General features: G+C 35.3%; 1 protein-coding gene across 1 annotated transcript in view; it reads right to left on the bottom strand.

The window, feature by feature from the left end:
* Positions 1 to 15,890, bottom strand: part of ABCA13 (ATP binding cassette subfamily A member 13) — a 196,859-nt gene that overhangs the window by 100,233 nt on the left and 80,736 nt on the right. The window contains exon 41 of the mRNA XM_085219910.1: positions 10,539 to 10,629. Coding sequence (XP_085076036.1) covers positions 10,539 to 10,629 — 91 coding nt within the window. The remainder of the gene's footprint in view (positions 1 to 10,538; positions 10,630 to 15,890) is intronic.

Below are 15,890 nucleotides of genomic sequence, written 5' to 3'. Positions count from 1 at the left end.
ATGGAAATATTGTCATTCATTCCCTCATATTGGCCACGCTCAGCCCAGAGTTGCAGTGGAGTTTTGGAGCCAGAACTGTTGGGGTAGCAGAGCAGAGCAAGATATTGTGAAGAACTCTGGGAAACCTCAGGGCTGAGAATTCAATTTCTTTTCTATGATTCTATGATAATTTAGATCACAGAATTAAAAATTTGACCCAGCTACTAAAAGCCATCTTGCTTGGCTTACAATTGCAGTGATATACAGTAAGCAAATGATGTTCTCAATTAAGGTGTACTTCCCAATCCATGCAGACAGTCTTTTGTGTTTTGGAAAAGGTTTTTCTTGCTTTACAATTCACACAGTTAATACAGCAGAAACAGAACATCAGTCCTAAAGTTAACAAAAGTTTTGAAAATTCATCTCTCTGCATAAAGAAGTTCATTATTAAAATGACATACTTTAAAGTCAGAACTCTGTTTTCTGACACTACAACTTTGCTGAGAATTTCCATCATAGCTCTAATCTTCCAAGTCCATTTCCTCAAGTCACAAAGTTAACTGATGAGAGGATTTCCTTTCTTTATCTAAGACATTCTTATAACTCAAGATGCCTCATCTTGAAATTGACTTCACATGGAGTTTCCAAGGTACCACAGTTATAGCCATCGTAAAAGTTAAGGGAAAAAAAACACTCTCACTGCTGCTGATGTCAAAACACCATTTGCTGATTTTACTAGTAGCAAAATGGATAAGCATGTACACATAAAAGAAACTCATCTGAGTATATATGCATTTTGGAATGTAACAGTGAGTGGTAAAAGCACCTCCTCCATTTATTAAAGAACTATCATAGGTATAAACTAAGGGGATTAGATTTCAAGTACGACATGGTTGATTTTCCTCTCTTTACCAATGAGAACAATATGACTGCTGCCTGAGTATAAAGAAATAAGAAACAGTGATGGTCCTTTACCATCCATTACCCTGCACATCCCAAAGAGAATCAAAAAAGGTTTCTTGCACTTAAAACAAAGGATAATTGGCCATTTAAACTAGTCTGGTCTTGAAGGAGAAGGGCATATTGCTGAATACACTGTTTCCATCATTCACTATCTTTGTCTTTTTTCCTCTCTTCTGTACACTTTAGTTCAGATTGTTTGCCTAAATCATACTGAAGAATAAGTTGAAGTAAAGCACAAGTATCTTCAAGTCTTCAGTGCTCAACTCCACTGTTCCCAGAAAACAATCATTAAAGACCATATTCTTTGGAAGCAAAAGATAGATGAAAAACTCAGCCAGATTGTCATGCCCTGAAAAGGAAAATTGCTGTTATTGGGGCAGCCCTAATTCTCCAATTCCAAATTTCCACATGATTAACTTGCAACAAGTACGCAAATTTCAATTTCTAGAAGATAATTTTCCAAATAAATATTTGGTTTTATTCTAATACTATCTTCCCTGCAGTGATGCACCTGCTATGAATTGCCGTGTGGAGGAGGGAATGAGAGAAAAAGGAGGGAGAGATTAAAAACAGGCACAGGAAAGTGTTACAAAATAGAAGCCTATTGGCAATGCCTTAATTCACAGCAGTCCATATAGTGTTCTTTACAAGTACAAAAGCAGGAAAATACAGTCTGTCAGAATTGTCCAGAAGAGACTCCAACTGACCTGATACAAAGCAGACTTGGCAGAAAATAAGAATACACTTGTGCTTGCACAGGCAGACATTCACCATATAGAACTTCTGTGCCAGAAGATACTCTCTTTTTACAATAAGCAGCACATCATTTGAGATCATTTCCTCATACTTTTAGAACTGTAAATCAATACTCTAGCTATTAGAATCTGACAAACACACCTACACTAAGGTTACAACATTTCAAGATTGATTCAAATCTGGATAATAGAGATAGAGCTCACAGTACTTCTGCTGTGATGGTGAAGAACTGGTGAAAGAGCAGATGGAAAACAAGCTGAGCGCTCTCTCTACCACAGCATAAAAGCTTAAATGCAAGATTTAAAAGCACTCTGGAACAAGCCTCCTCGAATTGCTCAGAGAAAACTTTGACAACAAATGGAGCAATAATTAAGAATAATTAAGAATATTTTTAGATGCTGTCTTTACTGGAATTGTTCTAATAACAATAAAATCATGTCAGAATTTCTGCAGGAAAAGAATTCAAAACTGAAAGATGAGTGAGTATTACAAGAGGCATGTTTTATTGAGACCTATAGCTACAGCAAACAATTGAAAAATGTATCTGATGAACAGCTTACTTCCTCAAGCATTCTGCTACCTCATAAATAGTGGTACTAAACTGCTACAAAGATCTTGATTAACAGAACGGAGTGTTCCATTTTTTTTCCCTAATGCCTCCAATGAATACGGTAACCTGTACAAACTGCAAAACAGACACACATATAGAATGAGATTAAAATTACCACCTATACAGAAGTCCAACATAGGGTCTATATGTCATAAAATTGCACTTATATGTTACAGATGAGGAATTAACTGGCAGCAGTGTAATAAATCTTAACAAGTTGTCACCTTGTGACCTATATAAACTTACTGTCTGAACTGCTAACAAAAATAAATGCAGCCCTAAGTGCTGGTTGTTTGGTACGCTGCCTTTCAGGTTGAATCTGCTCTGCATATTTTCATTGTAGCTCCTAAACTAGATTTTTCTTAGCTTAAGCAATGAAACGCTTGTTCTCCTGCAGAATGTTACTACCACCTAGAGAACAGATGTGTGATTACTAGCAATATTCTGACCTGAAAATGAGAAACAAGTAGTTATACCTATAGTTCTAGAGGTTAAAGTGTGAAACAGAAATCTGTGTAAAGAAATCCAAATAATACCTTAGTTCAAAACTTTATCATAATCTCAGAAATGCAAAGACAGTAATTTTCCCAACAGCAAATATACAAGCAAAATAAACAAAGCCAATCCAATGATTCTGTCATTAAATCCTAAGGTTAAACTGAAGTACTAAAATGCCTTAAGAAAACTGATATTATAAAAACAATGAAGGAAGGATGAAACTTACCTTCCTCTATGTTATTTTCACTTCCTACATCCTGACTTGATTAAATACATCACAACAATAACATTTATGTTGTGCATGAATTACCAATAATTCCTTTTACGCTTTCACAAATGCCTGCTGTATGTTCCCTCATCAATCTTCTCTTTAGAGAGGATAGAATCTGCATTTGTGGAGGATTTAACCCTTGACAGAGAAGGTCCAGAGGAGTTTATATAAAATATTTCATCAGTTTAAGGTAACTCATATTCTGATTACATCGTGCAGTCCCTAAGAGAACAGGGCTCCTGTCCTACATCTATGGCCAATCACTCTCACTACCTGAATGCTGCCACACCCTCACCACCATAAGAGATATGCCCAACATGCCTTTGATAGAAGATACTAGTATCACCACTTCTTAAATACATAAAATACTAGACCACCACTTGCCCCAAATCTGATCCTACAAAATAATTTTTTTCCCCAGCATCCATTCAGATTAAATGCATTTAGTGACTTACATCAGCCACTCCTCCTTGAAATAGAAAATTAATTTACGATGTCTTTGTTTTCATAACAACTAGCAAACCTCACGCACTGAGGCTGGCAGAAAAATGTCATGTGCTTGTTTCCCCTCAGAAAGGTTTTTCATATTTAGTTAATAAATTAAATCACGCTCTACATGTTTGTGCTTGATAATTTACATGAGTGAACACAGAGCTTTTCATTCTGATGTTTCATAATATTAATATAAAGAACTGTAAAATATTTACCAAAGAGCCCCCTTGATTTACAAACATCATCCTATTTCACAGTACGTTAAGCTTTATTACATCATTTCTTCCTTTTCACTGTATTTTCATTCCTCTTATTAAGGAAGGCTAAACTTGGATTATGAAACAACTATTTCTTTAAATTTTCCCTTTAATAAAGTTATGGCCCAACCATAAGAGTCTGAATCCTATCCAAAATACTGAATATTTACCAAGCACAATTTAAGGGACCATACTGAATTTTTAACATTAAAAAGGGGCGCATAAAATATAGTAAGAATCAAGAAGAAGTTTGAAGATTAGGATGCCTTCAGAAGAACACAAATCCTTTATTAAAAATTATTCCACTGCTGAGACAAAGCCACTAAGAACAAATGTTTTCTGACATTATATCTGAGACTTCAATTCTCTGAGTCAAAATTTCCTCCAACATAAAGATCCCATATTATGAAGGAGATAAATAACCAGTTTATCTTGAACATTAAAAACACTATCTTTGTAAAACTCATACTCCTAAGCAACAGAAAGAGCACGAACCAAAAATGATTTCACTATTTAAGCTAGGAAGTCAATATTGCTATAGGTGTGCCCACACCCACAGGTGTGTTACATCAGGCAGTCCATCACCTTGCTGTTTTAACTTGCCATTGAATACAGATTTTTGGAGATGTTACAAATGTGAAAAAAATGAGACACCACTAAAAAGCACCATGACAAAGTCATTCATAAAAGCAGTAATTTAATACAGCAATCCTGTCTGCTAGGATCTCATCTAATTTCCTAGGAAGATTTCTACTTCTCTATTTATTAATTAAGGATTACTTAGGAATTATTATGATATGAAATGAAAGACAAACAGTCCTGCAGAGTGCAGAACAAGCCTCCTGAATATTTCATTAAAAGAGGATTTTAAAAATACTGTGAAAGTTCATAAAGGCTAGCAATATCTTCTCCCTGTATGTAGCTGTTGTAATAGCCCAAACAATATATAGGAACTGAAAGAAAACAACAGGAAATTCTTGAAAATTAGGGAAGGTTGCAGAGGTAGAGGTCATATCTTATATATGCGCAATAATAATTCAGAGCAAATTCTCTCAACACAGTCACCACCATTAGTTATGTATTTTCACCATGAATGAACTAGAGCCTGCATGCCACTCATAAAAATCTGTATGGCCATCCGGAACATGGCTTGCTGTTCACATCGCTGTCACTACAATTGAAATGCACCACCCACCACCTCACTGTGCTCACATCCACTGTTTGCTTTCCATAACCATCCAGCATCAATGAATGTCAGCGGGTGCCATTTTTTTCTACATGCAGGAATTCAGTGGCACACCTTTTCCCCAGCTACACTCCCATGTCAGACGCCATTCTCTCAGACTGTCCCTCTGCTGCCACCTGTCACACAGTAACAAAATGTAATGGAATATCGGCAGGAAGGTTCACTCTCTGCTGCCATACCACCAATACCTTCTTCTGGTGTGCATATATACGTACACACACAAGTGAGAGAGAAGGAGGGAGAGAAGGGAAGAGAGGGAGAAAAGGAAGCACTGGCAAATCTAAAAGAAAAAACAGAGCCTAAAGAAACGTGTTGTCAATGAGAAATCAAAATGCTAGTAAGCAAGACATACAAGCTACAGAAGTGAGATGACTTGATCGCTTGGTTGAAGTGCTAAGACAGTTCACATAACACCAATTAACTTTACTTATCCAAAGTATTTTTAGCGCATCCACAACTATCTGAATCTTCTGTCCTTCAACTCCAAGAAATACCTAAGCATAGATGATGAGATATGAGATAGGATGAGATATATAGAAATTCAACATGCAGTCATCACCATCACATTAACACACCTATCTTGTCACAAAAAAAAAGTCTCTCTAGATGATCGTGCTTCCTCTAAATAGAATAGAAAAGGCAGCATCTTTTCCATCATAAGATGAGATGATACAACACCTTTCTTCATTATTTTCAATAACTTAGAAATGAGAAATATTCAGTAAATTTCAAACCACAACCTCACATCTTGTTCTGTATGTATATATGTATGACATTTCTTCAGGCATACCTCTCAGTCTAAGTGTTTTTCATTTTAGGAACCAATGAAAATGCTAAATTACACAGGGAAGTACTAACACACAAAGGTTATCCTTCTATGGAACTATCTCAATTCCATCAACAGAATATATTCATGAACAAATAATGATTTCCAAAACAGAAATTTCAGATGGGATTATTATTTTCTCAGCTGCTTTCATCCATGCAGAAAACTGTAATCATATATTTTAATTGAGAGCCCCTTTCGGCAAGCAGTTTATTACTTTTATCTGTAAGGATGAAAGAAGCAAAAGGCCTCTGTGAGCAAGGCAGGCAGGGTTCATTTCTTTTATTTACCAGCAGCAGAGACAAATATGGGGATGGAAAGTAAATGGAGAACAGGGAGCATATCAACTTCTTGGCACTGCGAGAATTCCTCTCTCTACTGAAAAAAGAGTTCCATCTTTCCATTTGTTAATAGCCATTTGATGAACAAACCTTTCTAACAGAAAGTCCAAGATCTTGGGAAAAGACCAGATATCAGCCACAAAGAAAGCAACTGATAGGGAATATTTTTGGATGACAGAAATAGCAGATGAAGAATGAAACATGTGAAGTATAAAATCCTAACCATTTATTTTCAGAAGGATAAAAGGAGCTACATTTATGTCCTTACTGAGAAAATAAAAATGTATATTAATTTTAAACAAGTTAGATGATCTGACCTGTGAAATCAGAAATCTTTTCATGACTACTAATATTCTATGCTTTGGACACTCTTGGAAGTGTGACAAAAAGAAAAAAGAAGCAAGACACAGGGTTGAGAAATAAGAAAGTAAAGAACTGAAAGAGGAGAAATTCTCAACATATGCCAAGATCACAATATTTCCTCTAAGAAAATAGTTAAAACAACAGTAAATGATCTGAAGGAAATCAATGTACCTAACACTTCTAGATGAGCTGTTTTGGCACTTCTTTCTTAGTTTCTAGTGCTGAATTTGTAGTAAAGTATTATCTATACTGTTAAGTTAACAGAAGACTGAAATGTATGCTTCAGGTTTAAACAACTATTAAAACTAGTTATGCATCAACTGTCTTCCATTCCAACACTTTCAGCAGCTAACTTAACCAAGCAGTATAAAGATGAATAAGCTTTAATAGCACATCTATGAGCTATGTTATCACAGTCAGTCTCTATGGTGTTTCATGACAATGAATTTACAATATTATGTATCACTGCGTGTAAAGATTATCATTTCATTTATTTTGAATTTCCAGGAGTTTACTTTCATTTAAACTCTGATTTTAGAGTATAGTTCCAACTGTGCTTTACTTTTTGAACAGTTTTGTACCAAAGCTGGTATCTCCCAAACACATCTAAGACATAAAAACAAGATTAATTCATTTGGTCCTTCAGGAAGATATCTGAATATCTGAACATTCCATTATTAGTCCTTTACCAATTTAGTGAATCCATTCTGTAGCCTACTTTCTACTTTTGCACATGAAAATTTGCTATTTATTCATGGTTAGTTATGGACTAGCTATGGACCCCATAGACTTGCTCTCAACTCTGCTGATTGCATTTGGACACATACTGCCTGCTGTAGTTTTATGGTCATGGCTTCTCCATTTCTCAAGGACATTTAGCTAAAATGATTTTATCATTCAGTCATTGCAAACTCATTCTATCCTTTTTTTCCGCAGCTACAAAACAGTAATCATCAATTGTGTCCCAGCTACACAGAAATGAATTATACATGTCTATTTTATAATATATACATGTGTTATGTCTGCATACATAGGCATACCCTGACTTAAAATGAAAATGCTAGCTGTTCTCATGAAAAGAAAATGTAGGTTTTATTCCAAGCTTTTCCTTCAAATAAAATTTAAAAAATGAATAAAATTCCTGCAAAGAAACATTACTAGAAGTTACACTGAATATGTTTTGTATTTTTAAAGATAATTGCATTATTAATTTATATGCATATATTACAAATACATTAATGGATTTCTACTTCCCTGTAATATTTCCATTTGAGAGTCAAATAATTCTGAGTTTATTTGGCATAAGAGGAGAGATGGGGTTGACTCTGGCCAGCAGCAAAGCACCACACAGCTGCTCACTCACTCTCTCCAATAGACCCGTAGCATCAAGGGGAGAATAAAGAGAGCCAAAGCAGGAAAACTCACATATCAATATAAAGATATCTTCATAAGTGAAGGGAGGAGGAAGAAAATAATATATATATTAAAAAAAAAAATTAAAAAAATGTGATGCAAAGACAATTGCAAAGTACCTCCCACGGGTAGACCAACGTTCAGGCAGTCTCCAAGCAATGACTACCTCCATCCCAAAAAATCTCCCCTTAGTTTTTTATTGCTGAGGTTGACATAATATTGACACTATATAGTGTGAAACAGTGACTGTAAAGAGTAGGATAACCCTCTAGTCCAGATAGTGTCCCCTCTTAGCTTCTTGTATAGCCCCCAGCCTACATGCAGTACACAGAGGGCCAGAGTGCAAAATAGAGAAAGCCTTGGCACAGCAATCACTGTTCAGCAATAGTCAAAACACTGGTGTGTCATCAGCACTATTTTAGTCACAAATTAAAAACACAGCACCCTACCAGCTGTCAGATGTAGATGTAAATTACTGTAAAACAAGACCAGAAAGTATCAACTCTCTATCTTCAGTGACATACTGTCCTGTTTTACCAAGCAGATGTATCTTGTGTCTTCTTGGCATTGTCATCAGCCAAAGTCATGAACTGGTTTCATTCATTTTCTCTACTTATTTAAGATGGAACATGCACACAGCTCCAATACACCAACTTTTCTGGGAGATAAAAGATAACGTTTTGTTTTCTACACAAACCTGAGTCCTCTAGGCCTCAGTACCACCAAAGGATACCCAACACTCCCAGTATTCCTGTCTTATACTTTGTAAATGGAGCTCTCTAATGCAAATCCTTCCATAAATCAAATAGCAGCATCTTGTGATTTTCCCAATAACCAAGCTGTTTGCTGCAGGTGGTTTTGAAAATTCATTTAACTACTTTGACAAAAGAAAGTTTGACTGCCTTTGAATTTGCTTTCAAAATTATACAGGTCAAGCTATTGCCCACAGAGTATTCTGGTTAACTTTGACAATGATGGATACCTTCATGACCATTTCCCAGATCCCTCATGCCTACACTTCACAACTGTTCTTAATGATGAATGACAGTCATCTGCATTGAATGACAATTTTCTAGCACTCTCATCCCTAAAGAAATGGCATTATTAGCACAATTTCTTACTATAATTTATCACACTGAAAAACATAGGGCCTCTGATTACTAGATTCTTTATCAATGTGACAAGTACTAAACAGTTTGATTGTAAAAGATATCAACTTCTTAAGTACAGTATACTGCATTTTCATTAGTTTAGGAATGGTAAAATCTTGTTCTTAATGAAAATGCAATGTGGAAAAGACACTGTTTTGATTTGAAACAGGTTTGAATATCCTAGCTGAGCCATGAATAAATGCACAACTGACTTATTTTCTTTAAGAAGAGCTACTGAAAACTATCTTTTAAACAGAAATCTTGTTCTCACCACTTACTGTGAAAATTTTCTTTTCCTAGTGAAGTTTTTTTTTGTTGTGTTGTTGTTGTTGTTTTGTTTTTACCATATAGTTATATTTTCCTTATTTCAATAGGAACTGAAATATCCCAGTAAAAAGATTCTTTCTAGATGTTATCCAGTCAAGTTCACACTTTGAGAGAAAAGGATTCAGTTTAGGTCACAGTTCTTGGCACTGATTTCATTATTGGCAGATCCAGCTGAAGTTATTATAACAAATAATAATAGATTAGATCAAAATTATTGTTTCCATTACTGGAATAATGAAAATCCACATTCACAGACCAGGAGCTGTGCCCGTGTTCTACAAAAAACTGAAGCAAACTACTCCATACAGAATAAAGTGTTGTATACCTAACTCAAGAATTCTATAATCTAGATATAAATCTTCAAATAGAAAGAAACATGATAATTATATAGACAAGACTATCAAGAACAATGAGAAAATACTGGTCAGCTTGGTGGGCAAGCAACATTAGCAACCTCGGGGCCTGCGTTTTGCAAGGCATCACATTAGTGACTTCTAACAAGACTTTTTAAGGAGAACAAGCTGCCTAAGGCTTTCACAAATGTTAATAAGGAGCTCTTCCTGTGCTTGCAGGCAGGCAAGTAAAAAATGCAACAGTTTCTTTGAGAAATAAACAAGCGAATCTGAACATGTCAAAGGAGAGGAAAAGCACTTTCTAATACTGGAGGAAACAAATGTTATTATTATTTGAACGTAGATGGAAATGAGTATACCTTTCTAACTGATCCCACACAATATATCCATTATGTATCTCAGAAATATTTATCCATTGTGAGTTAAAGGGAGTAATTAATTGTCAGAGAGGGGTAGCAAGAAGTATGTGAACGCTGATGCAGTAAGAGAAAGTGTGTGCACGTGAACATATTTTAGAAGGATGGGAAGAAAACTGCCAAGTGATATTCAGGTGAATCATAATAGTCAAATAGCTACTACCAGATTGTTATAGACAGTGTTCTCTATTTGCTTATGCACCCCTCAACTCTAGAGGCTTTGAGCATGCTTATCTTTGGATTTCTGCCTCAGAAAGTATCTAATTTTCTACTTACAGGCTGATTCAGCATCTTTCGCATTGTTCAGATGTGCACCTTGTGGAACAAATGGCATCTTCTCCGAGTCTTGCAGTAGCTTCAGAAATACCTTCCAGAGAGTAGAAAAAAATGATTTAGATTCAACTTTCTATACTACTTGTTTTTAAACTGTATGTAGCTTTCCATTATCAGACAGTAGTAGGGGCTGCAGTGGCCACTCTGCTGGAGAATGACTATAAAATTATTCAAATACTCTGAAAGATGTATCCCTGAGAATAAGGGGCAAGAAATAAATTCCAATATACTCCACCTGTAAAAAGTTTTGTTGTCCTAGTCACCATCTATCTGATAAGAGTTTTCAATAGACTGGCTGTGCTTGTTTGACATTTTATGCTCCTAAGCTGTGGCATGTATAGGAACTCATCTACTTTAGTTTTTATCAAGCGTATATGGGCAGCTTCAAGTCTTTGCTGATACTCAAGCTGGACACATCTGGATCTGCTACCAGAGTTCTAGTTGTACCACTGCCATTATCACTCAGCAACTGATAAAGGTTCTTTTACATTGAATATGAAAAAGGAGATTAATCAATTTTAATGTATGCTCTGTAGCAAAACAACTAGCATGCATACTCCAGATTGGAAGACAATGCTCATCTGTTGATCTAATGAAAATCCTGTTATCTAAAAAAACATTGTGTGAAACACCAAAATTATTTTATTTTAATAAACATAACAATCTAAAAATCTTCACTGGACTAAAATAATAAGAGTTTGATCTTAAGTGGGGAAATACACATCATAAAGAAGCTAATGATAACATTAAAAGAAACAGATTACACCAATTTTACAATGAGATCTATTACCTAGTAAATACACTTTGCTAAACAGATTTGTGTTACACTCCCTACAGCATGCTTAATCCTGTTTCATAGTTCAATAGACATAAAGTCCTTTGAATTTTATAGAGATGCGTTTCATTTCTCAGTTTCTCAGCCTTGAAGCCTAGAGCAGCTTTCATGGTGACTTAGTTATTAATACTCAGCCCACTTCTTGTAAACTCAAATGAAAAATAAAATTAAAAATGTCCTAATCTGAGCTGCAATTGAAACAGTGACTTGGGAAATTCAGATAAAATAAATAAATAACAGAAAGTACAGCTACTGTTAGCATCTCTAATTGAACAGCAAAATTACAACCAAGATTTACTTTCTCTTGATGAAAGCCTCCTCTTCTCTGTTTGAGTTGAACTGCAAGATACCAATTATAACTACACTAAAACTTTCCAAAATCATTAAGAAACTGTTTACTTCTTTCTGCAAAAGAACTCAATACCAGCTATAACAAAAAAAAAAAATTCCTTGTTTCTACGGAATTTGTGCTACAGACAAAAAAAAAAAAAAAAAGCAAACAACTTGAAGCATTTTATTGTTGTGGAAATATATTTCTTGATTTGCTGAACCCTGACTGCTATATAAACTAAGTTTCTCTTAGTCAATATAACTGCTATTTAATTGTCATTATTGATTGCATTTGTTACCTGTCAAGTTTCAGGGAACGTTTCTGGCCATTAGCAATTGTAGGGATAGAAGAAATTAAATACCTCCTGACATTTCTCTGTTAGATCCTGCAGGGAGATCCTGGCTGCCCAAAGCCACATTCTAATTTGCTGCTTTGGGCCTGCTTGCAGGCAGCTCATTTGCACACCAAATCCATCAAGCAAACCAAAGCAAACTGTACAGGCTAAAACCACAAGAACTGCTGCCCTATGGCTAGGACAATAAATAATCTACAGGTTGTCACTTGCACATACTCAGATCAGCATCAAAATTTCTCCCAGGGTAAAGAAGAAAAAGTTTGTCTGTAATCACACATTACTTTAAGACAAGATTTTACCATACACTCAAAAAAAAAAAAAAAAAAAAAAAAAACAACCAGCCCACAGCTGGTATTTTGTATTTTGCTAATACATACACTATACTCTGATATTTTAGCATTTTAGCATTATTTTTTTGCTCTTTTATTCTATAAATCCTGTGTGTATCTTAGCTATTTTTGAGTGGGAAATGTTAATTGCTGTTTACAGTTTATTTACAAAAAAACACTTGCAAAAGAGTACTCAAATTTGTGAGGGTAAAAGGAAAAGTAATATAGAAGACAGAAGAAAGTCCCTGGAAAAAAAAATAAAAAGCATGTGAGATTAAGATCAACATGGAAGTTGCATTTAACATCTTCCCAATACTTTATGCAGACTCCTATGAGCACATCCTTGAGCAGAGAACAGTACTACATACACATTGTTCTATACTAGAACCACCACAGATAACATTCAAATACCCAAATCTGAAAATCTCCTTTTTAGAAAATATTCATTTTTCACGTGAGGAATGAGTACATTTTGTAAAATTCAGCTCAGCTGAATTTTCTTCAGTGCCTGAGCAGTACTAACAATACCCCGTATTCCTTGGAAGTTTCTAATCTACAGTTGTAATCCACACTAACCTTAAATAAATTCCAATTTTCCTTTTGCTATGTTTTCTATTCCCATTATACTCATATTTTCTTCCAGGCAGCTCATGATTAATATAGCCTTCTGGAGCTACAATTTTTCCCTAATTAGAATGATGCAGAAGCAGTCCTAGAGACATTCACTATGTGTGAACGTTGACCTGAGTCAACATCTGGCCACTGATCTCAGCCATTTGCCAAACAGGAATACTCCTGATTGTGAAACTTACATATACAGACAAAGATAGCCATTTGATAGCTCAGAGCAACAAAAAACCTGTGCTTTCCAGGAAATAAAATTTTCTCCTTTAAAATAAGAGGGGAGTAGCCTGGCTCACTTCCAGCATTTGGCCCTGAGAACTGGCTGCATGCTTGATTCTGTAGGACCATCTCTGCCATTCCCGGGGATAGAGATAATGCTGGCTGTTTAGGAGGATAGCATTAGTGGCAAGTAGCAGCTACCAGTCAGGCTGCTTCTTTCAAACCACCAGGTTGTGAGCAGGTGTAGAAGATGTGTTGCCCTCTAGGGAAAAAAAATCTGAACAGGTGGCAATACCACATTGAAATAGATTAACGTAACTGTGTTCTTAGATGTTAGAGCACGCTAAACAGAACCGAATCCCATTAGAGTCTATATACTGTTTCATGGCCAAAATAGGTCAAAGCCTTTCTTGGGAAATTTTGGGGGCAAGTTGATTACTTCAATGAAGTGCATTTTAAAGAAATTCCAATAACAGATATTTTGACACATCTTATTTTGCAAAGTTTCAGTGATTTAGTACTCCCCTCAATGCTAAGCAAGAAAGGAGTTAGCTTTGAAAACTCAGAATTGCTAGCAAGTTAATCATTATCCTCCAGAGAGCATTCAGCATATACATAGTTCAGTATGTACCCCCTTCTATCTCCTCCTCTATCCCCCTCTTTTCTCTCCTATCTTTGGATTATAAACATTATGAAGTACACAAAAACAGAGTTGGAAAAGATTTTAAATAAAAAACGAAGCAATAGAGAGATTTGAACGTCAGAAACTTATTTTGCTAGAACTTCAAAATTCTTTCGAAGAATGAATGGCAAACAGGTTTCCCTTGAAGTCTAAGATTTTAGCAAGAGGAAGTATCCCTCACATTAAAGAAGAATAATGGTGAGTGAATGAAAGAACGAAAACAAAGGATAAAATAAAGACTGTAACACATTTGTTCCTTTAAAGTCGGAGTGCTATGTTTTCAGATTGAATTGTTTGAATAGACTAAATAGCACTATTATGTGCTATCCATTTAGTTGCCAATGCAAAAAGGCTTTTGAGAAGAAAATGGAGCATGGAGGTTGCAGCAACTAATGATGAGATACGGAGATGGCAGAAATCATCCTAAATTAATGCATTAAGTCTTCAAACTGAAGAATGATACATCAATATCAAATACCATCTTTAAAGCTTTTTATTTTAACCTTCCCTACAGAAAAAAGCAGAAGCAAGCTCAAAACTGAATAGCACATGAAGCACAACTAAAGAAGTCTCCAATTCTTCTAGAGACATCTTCACATCTACTTTACAAATTCTGCAAAGTCTTAGGATGTCCCAAAGGGACATAGGGATATACCAAAAAAGTTTGTCAATATGCACATTGCCTTAAAATCTATAAATGCTGGCAGTAAATATTATTCTTACTTACAGCATGTTAATCACCTCATATAATTTGAAAGCAAATTACAGGGTTTTGAAATAGTTTTTGACTTGCCTCATAGAATTACACAGAGAAGGGACAGACTTCACTTTGTAAACCTGTATTATATATATTTTTTTCACCCCTTGTCCTTTGCCACAGCAAATTCTTGCCACATTAGCTAACCTACTGTGTTCATATGTGAGAGAATCAGCAAGGAGGCTCTTTATTTCTGTTTATAAAAAACTTTGGTAATATAGAGCTTCACTTCAAAATAAAAACATACACGTGCTGTCATAGTGTTCTCTGAACTGCAGTTTAAAAACAAAATGTTTACGCTTATAAAACCTGCTAGAAAGTCTGTAGTATATGAACACAGTCCTAAAGAGAAATTCCAATGGATCACTTCAGGGTACAGCAGCTCCACTTGGTGGTGAATCTGTTCAATTAATTTCTTGAACAACTGACATTTGAGGTTTTACTTACATGAATAAGGTTCTCTTTATATTTTTCCCCATAGATTATGTACAAGCAGTGATTCTAAACTACTAACATCGAACTCAGAACTGTTGACACTTTCAAACATCTAAGGCCATTAATTCCCATACAATGCATAACTAGCATTTGACAGGCCTTCAGAAGCCTCATCTTCATAAAACTGGGAAAAGTATTTTATCTGGCAGACTTTGTGTTCTAGCTGACTACAACACTACATAACATCTTATACATTTCCATGAAACGGAAGGAGATGAGACGCACTTCTATACAGAATTTATTGCTGTATATTAAAAGATAACACTTCATAGGCATCTGTATTTCATATATTGTTACTGGAGTGGGGTTCTTAACTAACGTATCATTCAATTTTCTGCTAGAAATACTGTCCAACATTGTCTGTCCTTATAGATATAGCTAGTCATTACAGGTAATCATAGGAGAAATCAGTTTCACAAAGTGATGCTGAGTGAATTGCACCATCAAATAAAAGTAGTGTAGTCTTTGTATCATAAAATACTGACGTTAGTCTCCTATCATCACTTGAAGTAAAAAAAAGGTGTTATTTTCAAAATGATCTATAATCTTGATGTTTAAAAGTTCTAGTCCAGGTAAAAACAATCCAAGGAACATAACTTCTCACTGGTACGACTAGTTACACAGCTAAATTCCAAAGTGATGAAGTAGCATGCAGAGTCCCCTTCTCT

The sequence above is a fragment of the Meleagris gallopavo genome, chromosome 3, assembly GCF_905368555.1.
Source record: "Meleagris gallopavo chromosome 3, MGAL_WU_HG_1.1, whole genome shotgun sequence".
Classification (NCBI taxonomy): Eukaryota; Metazoa; Chordata; class Aves; order Galliformes; family Phasianidae; genus Meleagris; species Meleagris gallopavo.
The sequence above is the reverse complement of the archived record's forward strand: the minus strand, read 5'-3'. Positions and strand labels throughout refer to the sequence as shown.